Source organism: Prionailurus bengalensis, chromosome A2 (assembly GCF_016509475.1).
Source record: "Prionailurus bengalensis isolate Pbe53 chromosome A2, Fcat_Pben_1.1_paternal_pri, whole genome shotgun sequence".
Taxonomy (NCBI): Eukaryota; Metazoa; Chordata; class Mammalia; order Carnivora; family Felidae; genus Prionailurus; species Prionailurus bengalensis.
This window is the reverse complement of record NC_057348.1, coordinates 80493707-80512417: the sequence shown is the minus strand read 5'-3', so window position 1 is coordinate 80512417 and position 18711 is coordinate 80493707. Positions and strand designations below refer to the sequence as shown.

The 18711-nt window shown below is 41.3% G+C and overlaps 1 protein-coding gene across 1 annotated transcript in view; it reads right to left on the bottom strand.

The window, feature by feature from the left end:
* Positions 1 to 2052: 2052 nt before the first annotated feature.
* The window catches only part of SLC26A5 (solute carrier family 26 member 5), a 29835-nt gene continuing 13176 nt past the window's right edge, over positions 2053 to 18711 (bottom strand). Inside the window, exons 7-18 of the mRNA XM_043588662.1 lie at positions 18132 to 18214; positions 13585 to 13732; positions 12443 to 12556; positions 11032 to 11109; positions 10245 to 10340; positions 9929 to 10035; positions 8796 to 8865; positions 8183 to 8275; positions 7390 to 7497; positions 6534 to 6734; positions 5871 to 5925; positions 2053 to 4317 (exon numbers count right to left, since the gene is read on the bottom strand). Of these exons, the coding sequence (XP_043444597.1) occupies positions 4133 to 4317; positions 5871 to 5925; positions 6534 to 6734; positions 7390 to 7497; positions 8183 to 8275; positions 8796 to 8865; positions 9929 to 10035; positions 10245 to 10340; positions 11032 to 11109; positions 12443 to 12556; positions 13585 to 13732; positions 18132 to 18214 (1338 nt within the window). The 3' untranslated portion in view covers positions 2053 to 4132. The remainder of the gene's footprint in view (positions 4318 to 5870; positions 5926 to 6533; positions 6735 to 7389; positions 7498 to 8182; positions 8276 to 8795; positions 8866 to 9928; positions 10036 to 10244; positions 10341 to 11031; positions 11110 to 12442; positions 12557 to 13584; positions 13733 to 18131; positions 18215 to 18711) is intronic.

Genomic DNA, 18711 nt, shown 5'->3' with positions numbered 1-18711 from the left:
AAAAATGTGGGTGTTTCTGCCCAACCGTATCTAGATTAGCATCTTTGTATCCCATTTTAAAAGATAAAATACACACTCGTTGGTAACCCCCTCCACCTAAAATACGTGTGTGTACATATACATGTGTATATGCATGTGTATGGGCACACGTGTATGTCATACATAAATCAGTGCTGATAAAACACAAAGAGTTGATGACTCTAGAAAAATGCTGTAGTGCTCTTTAGAAAATACTTTTAAAAAACACTGTAAAAATGTGATGGATTTGTAAAAATGTAATTTCCACAAAGCTCAGGTTCATCTGTTACATAAAGTGAAATGAGGAGCCTGGTGTGCCTTTTTTTTCAAAGGCAGATAAATTTTTGAGATGCTCAGGCTTCATTAAATCCAAGTCCATAAGCAGGCAGGTTACCTGCTACAATGCTAAGCTCTTGAACATTCTGTTGTTGGGATTTGAGCGGTTTCAAAACCCTCCCATGCATTTTGGCTGGCTATTTGGAGAATTAAGGTAGGTACTTCTGTCACTTCTCAACCCAACTTTTATCTACACTCAAACCATATTATCACAAATCTAAATATATGGACTCCTAAAAGCATTCCTGAAAGGTACACTAAAAAGGACCAACAGCATTTTTTACACTCAAAGTGCACAGGCTCACACCAAGGAAGTTTTGTGTGATCTGATAATTTTAAGTTGATTACTATCTTTAAAGGGGCAGACGTAACAGATCAAGCCTTCCCTACAACATTACATACTCCCTTCCCTCTCCCTCAGCCTCTGCAAGGGCATACGCCACCCCATCCCCACATCCCCCAAAACAGAAAAACACACCTACCCATTCCAGGGCAGATTCTTTGGGTTTGTTACCCACTCCACGCACACACCAGGGAAGACTCATTTTCTCAAAATGTACCTTTGGAGGCAGGTACCTCCTTTCTCTGTTAAATAGGTAAGAATACAGGATCAAGCCACACGGAGTTACCTGAAAACTATAGGGGTTTTAGGGGTTACCTGAAAACTATAAAGTGAACTCCCAGGGCTTGCAAAGGATTCATATCCTTGTTTCTCTGAGTCCCACTGCAGATGGGACTGGCAAATGGGATCCCACTATAAGCTGCCATTATACAGAGTCCATATCTATGACATGAATTAATTTTCTGGGCCCTGGTTCACAATTGTTTACATATTCCATCCATCCATGAGGCAGAAATCAACCACTATCCTATCATGTAGGATTTTAGAAAGACAACTTCTCTATATGGGACCTTCCTGAAGACAGGGCTCTCCCATATTGCCATAAAATAAGACCAACCAAGTCCCTAGATCTATCATTGTGGATTATGCTCATTTTGACAGGGCAGTGAGACTGAATTTGAACCAGGGTTTGAGACACATAGGAAGCACATGCTACTGGCTATTGAGCTCCAGAAAGAAGAACAAAGAGGCAAACTTAAAGTAAAAAAGGTCAGGAAATTTTCTACTATATTAAATAATTTTAAGTAAAACATTCCAACATATTTACATATAGATAAAACATTTTGAAATGCATTCTTACATCCTCAGAGGCTCACTGCAACAAACAAAAAACTTTCCTTAAGACTTCAGTGCTTTTTATGTACATGGTAAAAATCTATTCAAAATAGGTTGAAAATTAAGGAACAGAAAAGTTAAATACAAATCTGTAAATACAGATAAATACTATTTTTTGTACCCTACTTTCAATCTATCAACAGCTAGGATGTGAATTTCTGTATGTAAAGCATTTGATGAAGACGGGTGCTAAAGTCAATGCAATGAAGTATTTTATAACATTGTTTAGAATCTTTAAGTTCTGCATTAGTGGCGGAAATGGTGCAGGCCCTCTTACAAAAGCTTCCACTAAAGCTGAGGTGCTACAACTACATGCTCCTTCAGAAGGCAGTCTGTATCAGAATGCAGATGTATGTGATCTTGCGTGTGATGATTGCAAAGGAAGTAGCTGGGTGAAAATCTCATTTCTTTCTAGATCTCCATTAAGTACTGATTAGAAAGGAGGGGGTCCACTTTAAATTAGTAAAGTCACTGCAAAATCTGAGAGTTAAAGCAAACAAACCATAGGGTTTGGTTGGAGTTAGACCCATGCTAACACGACTCTTTCCTGGGATCTGCCCACTTTTCTCCTGGCAGTGTTTTCTTTATGAAAACTAAAAAGAAGTCACTAAGAAAACATACTTGAAAAACAGACTGTTAGCAGGAAATCTCAGCAGAGGAGGCTTTAGGCAGGTTGGCTAATACTTGTGCTTTGATTTGGAGTGAGGTAGTACTTAGAACTACAAGAGCAAGACCTTTTTGATGACGAATTGGCTTAAAGTTCTCCCCCCACTTGAACAACTATGAAGAGTGCCTGAAATAGGCATTTTATTCATTCATAGGCTTACCCCCCCTGGGTCTGATAAGAATTAACTGATAACTATTATGGACTTCCAAGGAAGATACTAAGTTATATCAAGAAATTAGCTTTCTTAAATACATGGTCTTTAAGGTTACTTTACTATTAGCAGCAACAGAAGTTCTAGGGGCGCCTACTGGTCACAGTAGTGACAAATGAGCACCAAAAATAATTATTATAATGGACTGAGGAACATTAAAACTGTAAAAATACACGAGCCTATGATTACACCGAAAAAAAGAGAAATGTAAAAGAGCCTACTATGTCATTGCCCGTTAAACCAACTCCTTACTTTGAAGTTGATAATTAAATGGAAAAAATAAAGCATTTAACCTGCCTTTCCAGTAAGAAAGGATTGTATTTAAGGATGACCAAATAGCTCAGGTTGAGGAGGGATAGCTGTAGTTTACAAAGAAACACCAACTAATAAATGAGAGAAACGGAAAAAAAAATCTCAAGCTTTAATAAAATTATTGATTTAGGCAAGGATTATCACTGTTAAAACCCCTGGGTGAATGGCTAATGGGAACTGGGCATTCATTCAATGCCAAAGGAAAACCAGATAGAAAACTCACAAGTCACAATGGAGAAAACGTAAGTGGGGGATGAGGCTATCAGCATCATTTATTGGTAGGTCAACTAGATATTATGTGTTTTCTGATGTGATGAGATTTAAAGCATGTGTCTCATCTAGGATATATTCCAGCAAAAAAAAAAATGTTTTATTCAAATCCGTGAAGCTTTTAGATAAAACTTTTAGATTACAGGTAATTCAGGAAATAAAGGGACAAGTGATATAACACCTTGAAAGAACAAAATGGGGATTCTACAGGACAACTGCCCCAGTCTCTCTTCAACAACTCAATGTCATAAATGGGACTGTACTGGATTAAGATAGACTTAAGGGACTTGAAGGGACATGACCAGTTGTAGTGGTAGGTCACAGAATGGATACTAGTCTGGACAGACCAAGTATAAATTTGAGGACAACTGGGGAAACCTGAATATGATCTGAGGTAAAAGTATTCCAGATGAGGAAACAAGGATTGTTGACTAAAAAATGACTTACAGAGCACTATGTAGAATATGATCTTACTCTGGTTAAAAAATGTAAGTATATATGCACAGAAAAAGATCTGGAAGGATATGCCTTAAGGTGTTAGTGATAATCTTTGAATGGTAGCAATATAATGTTTTTATTTTCTTTTGTTTATTTTTTCTATTCTTTTTTTTGCACTCATAATGCTTCTTTAGTAATAAAAGGTTATTTTTAAAGAACTTCTAGAAAACTGAGGGTGTGCCCCTTCTGTTAGTTAGCTCTGATTACAGAAAGTCTGTACACCAGCAAGTACCAAAGTAAGGATGCTACCCATCTGGTGAAAACATATATGATTGGTACGTAAAGCACTTAAAGGAAATAACTTCTGGAACGCTCGGCTTATAAAGGTAACACTAAAGGGTAACAGGAATGTCACTGCACAGTAAATGCAGGCAAGAGGGACAATTTATCTTTGAAATAATTCAATTTAAAAAAAAAAAACACAAGTAAGATACATCTTGCTATGTGCGTCATTCACCCTCCAAATCAAGCCTTGACTACTAGCATTTACCCTTAGCGGGGGGAAGTCTAGTGTCTAGTACTTAAAATGTGTAAGTGAGTAATTTCCCAGAGGCTCGTACCCCATCCCAGCTGGGTTCCTCCTCTAAGCTTCTGGAGTGGCGTTGGGTTCTGAGTCCTCCTGCGGAGGGGCAGCGGTGGCTTCTTGCTCGGCAAGCGCCTCCCGAAGCTGGCTGCCTAAAACTGCATCATGAATGCTGTAGAACAGCAGCTCCTTCAAGGCAGGATTTTCAAAGAATCGATTTTGAGTGAGGTCATTCACAACTTGTGCTATAAAAGAAGAAAGGAAAATTAGCCCACACTTTGGGTATCGGTGTCTAACGTTAAAAAAATTAACACTCTTAGGTAGTTTAAATACTACAGTGATAGAGTAAAAAGTGTCACTCCAATCCCTGTCCCCGTGATACAACACCCCAGTTGCAGGAAACTACTTTCTCGCATTTTCTTTCAGTATTTCTTTATGCAGATACAAGTAAATACAAATATATATATTCTTATTTTCCCCTTTTTCTTACCCCAAAGTATCTTTTTAACATTATATATAGATTATTCTGGATATTTTTTACTTTTTTTTTTTTTTTTTTTTTTTACCACTACATGATACTCTATCATGTGGATATACCCTAGTTTATTGAACTGGTCCTTTTCTTTGATGCTTAAGGTTTTTCCAGTCCTTTATTCTATAGACAGTAACCAGTTTCTACAACTGCTCACAGTTGATCAACCACATACATGTGTCATTTTTTTTTTTAATTTTTTTTTTCAACGTTTATTTATTTATTTTGGGACAGAGAGAGACAGAGCATGAACGGGGGGAGGGGCAGAGAGAGAGGGAGACACAGAATCGGAAACAGGCTCCAGGCTCTGAGCCATCAGCCCAGAGCCTGACGCGGGGCTCGAACTCACGGACCGCGAGATCGTGACCTGGCTGAAGTCGGACGCTTAACCGACTGCGCCACCCAGGCGCCCCATGTGTCATTTTGAATACATGCAGCACATTGCTGGATGTGCTGGGTTAAAGGTTAAATGCATTTGTAGTTGGGAAAGATCATGCCGCCCTGCCCTCCACAGAGGCTGTTCCATTTTGCACTCCCGGCAGTAGTGTCTATGAGCACTTGTTGTCCCACAGGGTGCCTACAGAGCATGTTTGCAGACATTTTTCCTTTTTGCCCATCTGGCAGATGAAAAGCGATGTCTATGTAGATTTCATTTTCAAGCACTTTTTGGTTTCAACCAAAATTTAATATAAAGCAAAAATAGCAGGCATTGTATGGAAAAACCTAAATGATTTTATAGAACTATGTTAAGGCAGCCTTTAAATAATCATTAAATGTACCAGCCCAGAACAGTGGTTTATAAGCTCCTTCCTTCCACATCCAGGTCAGGAGGCCTGCCACAATGGCCCAGTGAAAGGGGTGCCCGGAAGTGGCTAATTTCAAAGCTAGCTTTAGAGTGATTTTCAGAATAATTTTTATTTTTGCCAAAAACAAAAATTAAGGGAAAATCTTCCCCAACTTTTTTTTTATTGTTTATTTTTGAGAGAGAGACAGAGAGCAAGCAAGGGAGGCAGAGAGAGAGAGAGAGAAAGAGAGAAAGGGAGATACAGAATCTGAAGCAGGCTCCAGGCTCTGAGCTGTCAGCACAGAGCCCGACACGGGGCTTGAACTCACAAGCCGTGAGATCATGACCTGAGCCGAAGTTGGTCGCTTAACCAACTGAGCCACCCAGGCGCCCCAATCTTTCCAAACTTTTGAAATGCTATTAAAAAAAGAGAAACAAAACTAAAGTGTTAAAGCTTCTCCCCATTCTAGAAATGTACTCACCGCTGCATCCTGCTAAATACACATAAATACCGACATCTCCATATTCTTTTACAATCTGTAATAATGTTGAAATAAAGTTTAGTTTCTCTTGACTCCGTGCCAGATGCAAGTCTCTTTCTACCAATATGTATCTCCTGATACAAGACACTAGTTCATTCGCTTGAGCTACTGGGCCTCAGTAATTATGCATTTTAAAAATTATGCATTTTTGAGCTAATCATTTAAAACTAATTTTGTATATAATTTTTACATGGACAGTGATCATGAGGGCTCTCAAGGAACTCTTGTTAAATTTTATGTAGGTGGAATAAAGGTACTGAGTTTTAGAAGAATCCTCTGTAGAGCCGTATCCTGAAATATTCACCAAGAGGTGACTGATGACTGGGATGTGCTTTAAAGTAAAAGCAGCGGAAAGCGGGTGTGGGCTGAATGAAACACGACTGACCATTAACTGATGAACTGTCGAAGCTGAGTGATAGTTACATGGGGCTTCGTTACACTATGCTCCTTACTTTTGTATAGTTCTGAAATTTTCCACCACCAAAAGTGGAAAAAAGCAACAACAAAGAAGAATTTTAAGAGTTGAAAAGGGACCCTAGTTCAACTCTCATTTTACTGATGGCAACAGAGATACGAAAACCACTCATTTAAGATGATGCTTACCCCGGCCAGAGTTTTTACACCAACAGAGTCAATAAAATTGACTTGTGTAAAATCCAGAATGATGGTGTGGATGTTATCCCCTGGGGGCATAAATCTTTGCATTTCTTCAGGAAATGTGCTCTTGATGACTATTGGGGGGTATTTTACTTCGTCATCCTCTTCTTCAGGCTTCGTGGCATCTTCTCCATCGACTTCTGCATCCTGTGAACAGTTACACCAAACCAGAAGTCTATGAACAGCTCACATTCATTTATAGGGGAAAATGAGTCCCTATATTGTCAAGCTACTGACTCTACCAAACCTTGTCTAAAATGACTGCCACATCCCAGCCTTGCAATGTGACAGAAAAAGGATGTGTATATAACATTCAGTGTTAGTTCAGTTTCTTTTCGTCTCTTCCTCCTCTTGTTTCTGTCCAATGAAATCCACCCTCCTTTGTCATCATAGCCATTTTCTCCCCACTTCTAAAATAGTTCCAGGAACTTCGGCATGACCATGAGTTACCATAAGGCTTGAACAGCAAAATCCAGCCTTTGAGGTGTGTGGGTTTTGTTTGTTTGTTTGTTTACTGTCAGCTGAATAAATCTATATGAAGCACCCATGGTAATAATTTATTAAGGTACTGTGTGATCTTAATTTAAACAAATGTTTTCCAGGGCTCATATCCCTACTTTTTTCAGAAGTGTTCACATGGCTGACTTTATTACGTATCTTTAATAATATAGAGGATACTTAGATTGTTTCTAAGCTTTCCTATTTTAGGGGCTTCCTGCTGTGTTAAGGCTTCCATCGTGAATAAAGGTGGGGGGTGGTGCAGATTAAGAGGAGGGAGAATTACAATGAAGAGACCACTCACCACTTTGACAGCAGTTGCATTGGCCATATTTGCATTTCCAACTTCCTTAGCATACTTCTTCATGGCCTTTCTTCTTGCTCCCATTATGAGCGCTGGGTTCACTCCAGTCTTTACAGAAGAACAATATATGCGAAATCATGTCTTGGCTCCCAGGAACCCACCAAATGCAATTAATCTTCAGATCTCCCCATGTGACTGTTTTCTATGCCAAGTAATCCCCCCACCTCTACCTTTCCCTCAGACATTGTGAACTGAGTCACTCTCATTAAAGGAGCATGAGTAACTTTCCTTATTCCTGTGTATATTTAGCAGGATGCAGCAGTGAGTATGCCAAAGTATTGAAGAGAATGTTTAAAGTAACATTTTTCAAACTTACTCTCAGATTCTTATATTTAAGAGACTATGTGGGTTGACGGGGAGATATTCTGTATATTGGGCAGTGTGGAGTCAAGTTCTAACCATGACCAGAGGAACCCACATGATCTGAAGAGTAGGAAACCTAAAATTATTTTTTCACTCTTTTTCTTAAATTTTTTTTGAGAAGGTAGTATATGTATATGATAAACAAGAATGACTGGTGGTGTTGGGTACACAACAGTGTGAATGTACTCAATTCCATGTGCTGAATGGTAAATTTACCAAAAATGGTAAATTTTCTGGGTATTCTACCACAATAAAGAGAGAAAGGGAGAGAATGATATAGTATAAAAGGCATATGAAGACATTTGAATGTCCCTCACACCCCTGTCAATCCACAGGTCCCCTCAAAAATAATCCATTTCTCATGACTCACCTTTCTTTTTAAAGCATTGCTATATAAGTCGCTATTTGCATAATAAATTGGGGCATTGATTTGGAATATTTTTATTCCAGGAATTTCTTTCACCTGAGAAAGAAAATGTGAGCAAATTTAACACGTGGAAATATTTCAGAGTCAAACTGCACCTACTCCCTCCTCCAACCTGAAAATCAACACAAAAGTCACAAAAGGCCCTCTTACGGTGTTCAGATAAAATTCTGTCACTACCCCACGTAGAGAAAGAGTTCTGAGAAGAAAGCCTTGAAAATACACATTGTCATATTTCTTTGATAACATTAAACATATTTATTTATTTTGAGAGAGAGAGGGAGGGAGAGAGAGAATCGCCAGTAGGCTCTGTGCTGTCAGTGCAGAACCTGACGGGGGCTCGGTCCCATGAACTGTGAGATCTTCACCTGAGCCAAAACCAAGAGTCGGATGCCAAAGCGACTGAGTCAAACAGGTGCCCTGAAGTGCAAGCTTTTCGCTCTGACCACTACACTTCCTTCTTTTCCAGCCCCCAACTTTTCACCCTACATAAAAATAATAGTCAGCTGATCACATGACATACTTACAACCATTTAAAATGACAGAAAAAATGTCCTACCTCCTCATATGCATCTATATCAATATACACGTCAGTGTCAGGAAGCTGTCCAAGCACTTTGTAGCTGGGACTGAAGAGAGAGAAAGTGTATTAAAATACCAGTGTGTTGAGGCCCCCGTATGTGGTTCAACCATGAGGTTTGGCATGTTTACATGTCATGTAGGGACTTGCTAGTGAACTCGGGGGCACTTGATCCTTGTATGGTACCTTTGCAGAGGGTTCATACGTATCACAATCCCAGTGCCATCCAGGCCCTCATACCCTGCCCTGAACGTACACGACACACGCATACACAGCACATATACCTTACACTACACAGACCGTACACACCCCCCCCCCCATCGGGTTAGGTCAAAAGACTCGGGCATTTAAAGATGGGGGCAAAAGTGAACTGTGCAAAGTTCAAGCTATGCCAGGGAATGTGCAACTCAAATTCTCATCCACCGAGTAGACACAACTATCTTCCTACTCTTATTCTTAAGTAGGGGAGGAGTTTTTCTTTTGTCTGCCGTAAGAGGCTCTGACCCATGGGGGTGGTAGTCAGCTGAAGGTGTGGGGAGAAAATGAAAAATTTCAAATTAGCCTAGAACTTTTCTTCAGTTTGGTTTGAATAGATTTTAAACATTATTTTTGGAGAGTCCTCCTCTTTTTATAGGACAAGGTAGCTCAAATTGGGTACTGTAATGATGACAGATACTATTTGAGTACCTCATATTACCTTATTATATCCAATGTACGAGGCTTATTTCCACTGTCATGTGGATGAGAAATTGAGGCCTAGTGGAGTGAGTTGTTCAATGTCAGAGGGATTGGCAAAGCCAGAATATGGCTCAAGGTCTTTGATTTGACACTCCATGGTCTTGCTACAATACTCTGGTGTTCTTAGCAGGTATGCACAAATACTGTGTGAGTCAGAATATATAATACAAATGTTAGCTGTTTTTCTGGGTGGATTCCCTCAACAAGCTTGCAGAGAATACACCCTATACACCTGATACTGGACTCCGGGAACATCACCTCCACAATCAAGATACTTACAGTCTAATGGTGTCTGTCGACAAACAGGATATATTTAAAGTCAACACCACAATTTCAGGCAGGACAACCACATCCATCCCAATTTGTACACTCACCTCTGGGTTCTGTAAATCACAGTCAGCAGAGCAATGATCACAGCTGTGATCAAACCATAGTCCAATCCCAGGAACAAGGAGGAAACAAAAGTGGTCAGCCAAATGGTCTAAACAAAAGACAGAAAGATTTATGTAGAATCATGGTAAAAAATTTCCTAAGTGTCTCTCTCTCCCCTCACACATACACATAGTACCTAACCTTGCCTAACTTGATACTACATACAATAACTTCACTAATGTAGCTTTCTCACATTTTTATCAGCATCATCCACATGTTGTATGACATATTAACCTAACAATCACCTGTGTTACTTACCAGTTCTATTTTGCTCGTTCTCCAGAAAAAGGGGAGATCTGAGAATTGCATGAACATTCCTTTCAGGTTGACAATCACAATGGCCGACAGCACAGCCTGAAACAGAGCACATGATGCGTGCCTCTCTTCTTGTGTCCACAGAGCCCCCTTTGCTGGCTCCTCACTGTCCTCCTGCTGCCCTCCCCACATCCTCTCCCCACTCACTTCCCATGCAGCAGTGATGGTACGTTTGGAGCCATGAACACCTGGATTTTCAGGACTTGGTTAGCTAAAATGGGCCTTGGAAAACCAGGCATATATCCTAGTAGCAAACCTGCATGGTGGTCAAGAGGTTCAGAATTAAACTTGGTACTCAAGGAATTAGTTCACTCCTGGTCTTCCTAGGTTATGATTTTCTCCACTCTGTATCATTCCTGATCTCTACTAGATTAAATAGATCAGCAAACAAAAGTCTTAGGAGTGAAGGCCATCTCAGATTTTTAATGGAAGTATAAGGTCACAGAAGATCAAAGAGAGAAGGGACTTTGGAGATTAATCAGTCCAAACCCCCACTTTGCAGATAAGGAAATGGACACCCAGAGATGTTGAGATGGCTTTCCCAAGATCCCAGATTGTGGGGCAGAACTGTAGACTGTGGAGCAGGATCCTGGCCCCAGCCTTGGCCTTTCTCACACCACCCTGCTAGGGTTACAGTAAAAACCCATGAGACAGTCACAGAAATGCAAACAAATAAAATAGAAAAATCCCTACACACGGAAAAAGATCACCCCACATCTAAGCTACACACCTGGGGCAATGATTCGAAGAGGAACCCGGTGGCTAATATGACCAGCAGAATCATTAGTGAGGCCAAACAACCTGCAAGCTGAACGAGAGAAGACACACAGAAGGGGCTTTTAGGAGACATGAGTAAGAGGTGGGGCAGAGGTGATCTTAGTGTTTTGATAATCACTGCAGGAAGATCAAGAAAATATGGGTTCAAACAAGTCATCAAAACCATTACATACACCAATATTCCTTCCATTCCCTTTCTGAAGTTCGGTTTCTCTTATAGCTTTTATTTTTTATTTACTTTTTTTTTTTAAGAGAGAGAGCACGAGCAGGAAAGAGGGGCAGAGGGAGGGAGGGAGGAAGGGAGGGAGTGAGGGAGGGAGGGAGAGAGAGAGAGAGAGAGAGAGAGAGAGAATCCCAAGCTCCACACTCAGTGGATCCCATGACCGTGAAATCATGACCTGAGCCGAAATAAAGAGTCAAAACACTCAACCAGCTGAGCCACCCAGGTGCCCCTCTCTTAGAGCTTCTATACAGAGGCTGAAATGATTAAATACCCTGGTAAAAATGCCCTTGCCAGGGGCGAGGGAAAGGAGATAATGGTGCTGACTCGAGACCCACAACAGTCAAATGAAGACTCTCCTGCCCAATGTAGTAGCCACCAACCACATGCAGCTATTACGTTTTTAAAATAAAAATGAGGTACAATTAAAAAATTCAGGTCTTGGTTGCATTTCTCACATATCAAGTGCTCAAGGGCCACGGGTGGTTCGTGGCTGTCATATTGGATGGTGCAAAACAGTGGACACTTCTGTCACTACAAAAGGTTCTATTGGATGGTGCTGGCATCCTGACCATACCCAGTCCCAGGCTTTCATGACAACATCCTATGTGTGAACTTTGAGGTTTACTGGTAGCAACTAGTGCTGTTGTAGAATTTTCAATTTAACTGGAGAATATACCTCTTTCCTACAGATTCAGTTCCTGGGATTTGCTTCAATCATTCATGCCTTTCTCTGATTCACTACACAGCTCACTGGAGCATCAATCTTCAGACAGAGAAGCTTTGCTGGGGTTCAGAATAGGATCAAGGGATTAAAGTTTATCATCCCAGGGGCGCCTAGGTGGCTTAGTGGGTTAAGTGTCCAACTCTGGATTTTGGCTAAGGTCATGATCTCATGGTTCCTGGGATTGGGCCCCGTGGTGGGCTGCATGCTGGCAGTGTGGAGTCTGCTTGGAATTCTCTCTCTCTCTCTCTCTCTCTCTCTCTCTCTCTCTCTCTCTCTCCCTCCCTCCCTCCCTCCCTCCCTCCCTCCCTCCACCCTTGCCCAGCTCTCTCACTCTCTTTCAAAGTAAATAAACTTAAAAAAAATTTTAAAGTTTACCACTCCAAATCACCAGTCCTCAGAGGCCAGTTGCATACACACCTGTGTCTTCCCTCCAGTCCCCTCTTGAACAAGGCTTCGAGATAAGGAACATGAAATTGAGAAAGTCTGGAAGAGTGAGCCAATGGAATTGCACAGTCCCAGGGCAATGAGCTCCTTTTCCAGGGGGAAACAAAGCACACACAAGGTCAGTCAGTCTTCAGGAAAAAAGGCATGATGGCCCATTTAATACACATTTTCAACAGTAGGAGCTGTCTCTTCATTCTTTTTCTAGGTACAAGAGTTTGTTGGGCATGAGTTTAAAATAGGGATTATTGAATAAGTTAAGGTAGGAGAAAAACAGAGTTCTTGTTCTGTCAGAGATAAAAGCTGCAGTCACTACCTAGTCCCCTCTTTGCTAAACACACTCTCCTACACTAAAAATGGTTTGTTTGTTTTTAAGAAAACTGCAGCAAGGGACAAAATATTTTTGTTACGAGTAATTTACTGGTGTATAGAACCATTGGCATCTTTTAAATGCTCGATCTCTTGCTCTTTGACACATGCCACAGTGTCCTCCTAGGACCAGTGAGTGAGTCCTGCTCTCAGGGATACGTCCTGTCTTCCTAGTTGGATCACTGTGTCTTGTGTGAACGCGGAGCATATAATCTTCTCTTAGAAATGTATGGTGTGTTAAAATAGTCATTGTCATGCCAAAATTATGGCTTATGGTATTCAGATTAAATACCTTATCTGTATATAGTGAGTCAGTAGATAGTTATAAAAGGAGGTGGCAAAGAATATAATGTGGAGTTTGAGTGATGAATCATATGTTCCAAGTTTAATGAACAAAGAGAAGTCTTCCTGTAGAGTAGAATGGTTCTAGAACAACATTTGCTTCTCAGGCTGTGAGCTTTAAAAACAGGGCCAACGTCTGTCAGACTGTGGCAAACTGAGAGCCTCCGATCAGAGATTTCATCTTCCTAACAAGACCCCTAGCTGTAACATGAGGTAGGACTCTGTACCTCAGTGTTCTAATGATCTAATGCACATAAATAATGAAAAAAAATGTAGTGTTGAATAAATACATCATCAAACTAGAAGTTTTTCTATCAAGATAGATAAATCCAATTCATTTGCCTTATGTAGCATAGCAGGATGATTATACCACAATGAAGTATCTGCAGGGAATTAATGATCTTTACCTGATTGCCATCCACCTGGTAGCCATGTTTATTTGCCAAGGTCTTGGCCATTGAGATGGTCACTGAAAATCCAACAATGGCTATGGCGATGGCATCCACGTACACGAGGTGGAAGAGGCTGGTGTCCGGGTTGGCTGGAGGTAGTAGCCTGAAAGGTCAAGCTGACTTTAACCTGAGCGTTGTGACCACTGGGAAAAAACATGCAACTAGAGGGGAGCATTTCAAAAGGGCATCATCTGCAAATGAGGCGATCAATGCTTGGATATTTGTTTGCTCTGCTTTGGCAAAAAGGAGAGCCCTCTTTGACACACACAGGTTCTTTTTAGGCCCCAACCCTAGAGTACCAGCTTTCTACCTGAATGGGTTATCAGGAGACATCAGATGCCGTTTTATTTAGAAAAGGAGTAACCTCATACCTCATGACACCCTGTATGGCAGGTGTAAGTAAGACATGGAACAGGAAGAGAGGGTCAGCAAAGTGCTCAGATGGCACAAGACATTTGAACCCAAGTCTGAGCTCAGGGAGGGTGCTCAACAAGGGCCATCTGAGAGGAGAACGACTATCCAGACTGTTCCCCCTTGTTATTTCAAGTAAGGACTCTGCTTTCTAGGCCCCCTTCAGGTGAGTCTCTAACATGAAAAAAGAGCAACAGAAGATTATACTCCTTGGGACTCACCTGGGAGTCCTGGGTAATTGGAGGGGCCAGTGGAGAACCCAGTTTTTGTGGTCCATTCTTACAGTTTGGAACCCTTGTCGTAAAGGAACAGAATAGGGATTCCCCAGAATGGAATGGGGGGAGGGGCAACAGAGGTTTTCAGAGGCACCTGATCCAATTCAAGGCATTGGTCTAAATACCAATTAATTCATGTACTATATTATTATTATTATTTTTTTTTTTTTACAATAGCCATGATTTTTTTAGGTGCTGCCTCTCTGCCAAGTTCTGTGCTTATTTATCTCTGCTAGCCCTGTGAGCTAGGCACCACTATATTCCCCATTTACAGATGAAGAAAATGAGGCATAGTGAAACTAAGCAACTTGTCCAAGGTCAAATGGCTCATCCACCAAGTGGATCCACAAAAACCATGGGAACCTGCCTCCCTGCAACTATTTCTCTTATTGTGTCATATCCTAGTGATGAAGGGGGTGGTGTCTCAGGTTCTGGGAGGGAAAGGAAGGGAGAGAAGGAAAAAAAAAAAAACGAATGTATACTAAGCCTATGTTATGTGCCATATACTTGACCTATGTTATCTGTCCTTACAACAATCCTGTTAGATAGATGCCATTATTATCCTAATTTATAGGTGAAAAGAAATGGATCCTTGCAGATGTTAAATAATTTGCCCAAGATGGAGGAGGGAGTCAAACCCAGGAGCTCTGACTATAAAACTTACTGTCTTTCCCTTACACTTTGCTATAGAAGCATTAGCCAAGAGGGAAGACCTTGTAGCAGATTTGGGATTGCAGAATAAGAATATGAGAAAATAACATATTCTGGAATAGTTAAGGAAAGTAAACCAAGAAACAGGATACATTGCCATGGCTGGGATCTTTAAGAGTCAACTGTCGGGGTGCCTGGGTGGTTCAGTCGGTTAAGCGTCCAACTTCAGCTCAGGTCATGATCTCATGGTTTGTGAATTCAAGCCCCACGTCGGACTCTCTGTTGTCAGCATGGAGCCTGCTTTGGATCCTCTGTCCCCTTCTCTTTCTGCCCCTCCCCTGCTCATTCTCTCTCTCAAAAATAAACATTAAAAAAGCAAAAAGAGTCAACTGTCACTTACTGGACACTGTACTGTGTGTGTATAGATAAATGTGGTAGTTTGCTTTCAAATATGGCCACCAACCATTCCTCCCATACTTGTGGGAGCTGCTCCCCCCATGTAGAGGAGGAATCTGTTTCTCTTCTGGTCAATCTGGGCTGGATTTGTGATTGGTTTCGACCAACTGGATGTGGTTCCAGTGACGCTATATGAGTGCGTTTAGCAGCTGGGCACCTCCTGCTTTTCTGTCTTGTTTCCCTGAGCCACAATGTGAAAGACTCTGGCTACCCTGCCGGAGTCACCACGTGGGGAGAAGATGGCAGCCAGCTGTCCGCCACTGCAGCCCTCTACCTGAGGTATCAGAACGTGAGTGAAGCCCTCGTGGAGCCTCTGGCACCAGGCACACCTTCAGACATCTGCAGCTGCATGACAGGCCCCGAGCAGAGCCACCCAGCTGCCCTACCTAGGTTGTGAATTGTGAGCAAATAACCGGATGTTGTTTTAAGACTTCGTTTCGGAGCTATTATCCAGCAGTAAGACTCACAGATAACTGAAACAGTAGTAGGATATGTAGATACATAGTTAGAGAAGCATTCTTTGTTTTCTGCTTGGTTTTGGGCGAAGTTCCAGAAAGGGTGGCCAAGTTTTAGAAGAGGTAAAACCTGTTCTTCCTTTAAAATATGGCTCTCACACATGGAGGAAAAGCAACACTTTTGGGTACAATGCAATAGGGAAAGGAATGTCTTGGGTAGAATTCACATGTAATCAAATTATTTGATTAGTTACTGAATAGAATTATGTATTGGATCTAGTCGAAGACTAATGTTTATCACATGACTAATTATGTTAGAGACCCAGGTGTGAGGTAACAGAAACGGCCAACAACTGAGTACTGGATGACAGCATTCTGGGTCCAGGCTAGGACTCACCAGTGTCTCTCAAATGTTGCCTTCTCTGATAGCCTATCTCACACAGTCACCTGAGCCCCTCCCATCCCTTACCTGGCCTCTCTTGTCTTCACAGCACTTCTCACTGTTTATTCTCTGTATCCCCTTCCCCTGTTCCCCTGGATAATATAAGCTCCATGAGGGCAGACACTTTTTTGCTGTGTGGCTACTTTTGTTTTTAATGGCCGTGTCCCTGGCACATACTAGGCACTCAATAAACAGATGCTAAATCAGTGAACTTTCTTACCTTATAAAATGGGGAGGGGACATATGTCAATAGTGTTATTGTGGGCACCAGCGGAGGTGGTGGGTATGAAAGTATTTTATAAGTTATAAGTCCAAATGGAAAACCAAGTGTTACTACTGGTTTATACCTTTACAGGGAATCGTAAGTGACATGTTCATGACCGCAATCCATTGTTCTGAAGTGCACTGCGTGCTACCTCCTTCAACACTTGCTTCTGGGTGTTGGGGGTGAACTCTGGCTTGAAGAGCAGCCTCTACCCCTGTGCCTCCCAGGAGATTCTTAGATGGTACCAGAGGCAAGGCCAGGTTCATCAATGCCCAGCACCTGGGCATCTGACTCTGCTCATCTCGAAACGAGGTGGCAAGGGAAAGAGACAGTACAAGAGACAGACAGAGACACACGGAGAGATGCAGAGATAGCCAGAGCATGTCAGAGAGGAACCAAGTGAGGTGAGAAGCTCATAGTTACTCTAGTGTCTTCAAATATAAAGAGAATAGTAAAAAAAATTTGAGTGTTTACTTATTTATTTAGAGGGACAGAGAGAGAGAACAAGCGAACAGCAGAGGAATAAAGAGAGGGAGACAGAATCCCAAGCAGGATTAGCACAGTTAGCACACAGCCCGATATGGGACTTGATCTCACGAACCGCGAGATCATGACCTGAGCCGAAGCAAAGAATCGGACGCTCAACCTACTGAGCCACCCAGGCGCCCCAAGAATAGTACACATTTTTAAATATAGAGTTAGACAAAAGAATATTAATGACAAAGCATATATCATTTGAAACTAGAAAATTTGTTGAAATAAAGAGCCACAGAACTTCCAGTTAACATGTCTTAAATACTTTCCAGGTGCGCTCCAGGTGTTTTATGTGCACTAGCTCCTGTAGCTTCACAGTTACCCTCAAGACAGGCATTGATTGCTGTGCTAACCTGGAGGAGACCGGGGCTATGAGAGGAGACGCGACTTGCCCAAGGTCACACAGCTAGTAAGTGTCAGGCTAGATTTAGGTCTTTTTGCTCTTAGTTCCTATGCCGCCTAAGGAGAGATTTTAAAAACCAGGAAGTGCTAAACAATAGGAAACAAAAGAAAACACTGCATCTCATTGTCGTGGGATTGTAAAATGGTGTAACCACTATGGAAAATAGCACGGAAGTTCCTCAAAAAGTTAAAAACAGAACTATCATATGATCCAGCAATCCCATCTCTGGGTATTTATACAAAAGAACTGCAAGCAGGGTCTTGAAGACATATTTGCACACCCATGTCCGTTGTTGGATGAATGAATAAACAAAATGTGATATAGATAGAGATATCTGTTTCACAACAATGTGAATATACTTAACATACTAAACTATATACTTCAAAATGACAAAAGTGATAAATTTTCTGGTGTGTGTGTGTGTGTTTACCATGATTAAAAAAAAACCCACATACACACTACAAAGGAAAACACTCCAAAATTTCAGATATTTGGTATGTAGAAAAAAAAGAGATATTTTTGATTGTAAGAATACTATAGCAAGAGTTAGAAACAATAACAGATCTGTTGATAACTCAAGCCACACTGTTACTTAAAACTGTTCTCCTACCCCAGAGGAAGTGTCCCGACGACATCCACATTGTACGATTCTTGCAAGTTAAACCCAGCTGAAATGCCAGTTCCCATCACCACCTAAAACAGACATAAATCCAAAGGTGCCTTTTATAGATGAAAATTCAACCACTGCCAAAGTGAGTTTCAGTTTGTTAGCCAAGCCAAAATCTATTCCCCCTTTCAGCTTTCAGTTTAAAAAGAATTATAGTTAGCTTCCAGCATTTCTAACTTCTCCTAATGGCTCTTCTCCACAAAATTAAAATGGACTCTACAGTTTCCTTGTGGTCTGGAGTTCTTTTCTATTTTGCTTCAGCTAGTTGACTGTGAACAGAAAGAGCCATAAAACGTTTCAGGAGCTGGCTTTGCCTTTTGTAGTTGAAAGGAGTTTCTGGCTAACATGGCATGAACTAGGGATGCTGAAAAGTGTATGTGAGGGTAGTATACTGACAGGGTGTCATTACAAAATGGATGTTTGGATCCACAATCCTTCTGCTGACCCTGTTTCCACATCGGCAGCACCAACTGTGGTTAGAGGTGTCCACCAGCCCCCCGCAGTGGTCTTCTCCCATCTCAGT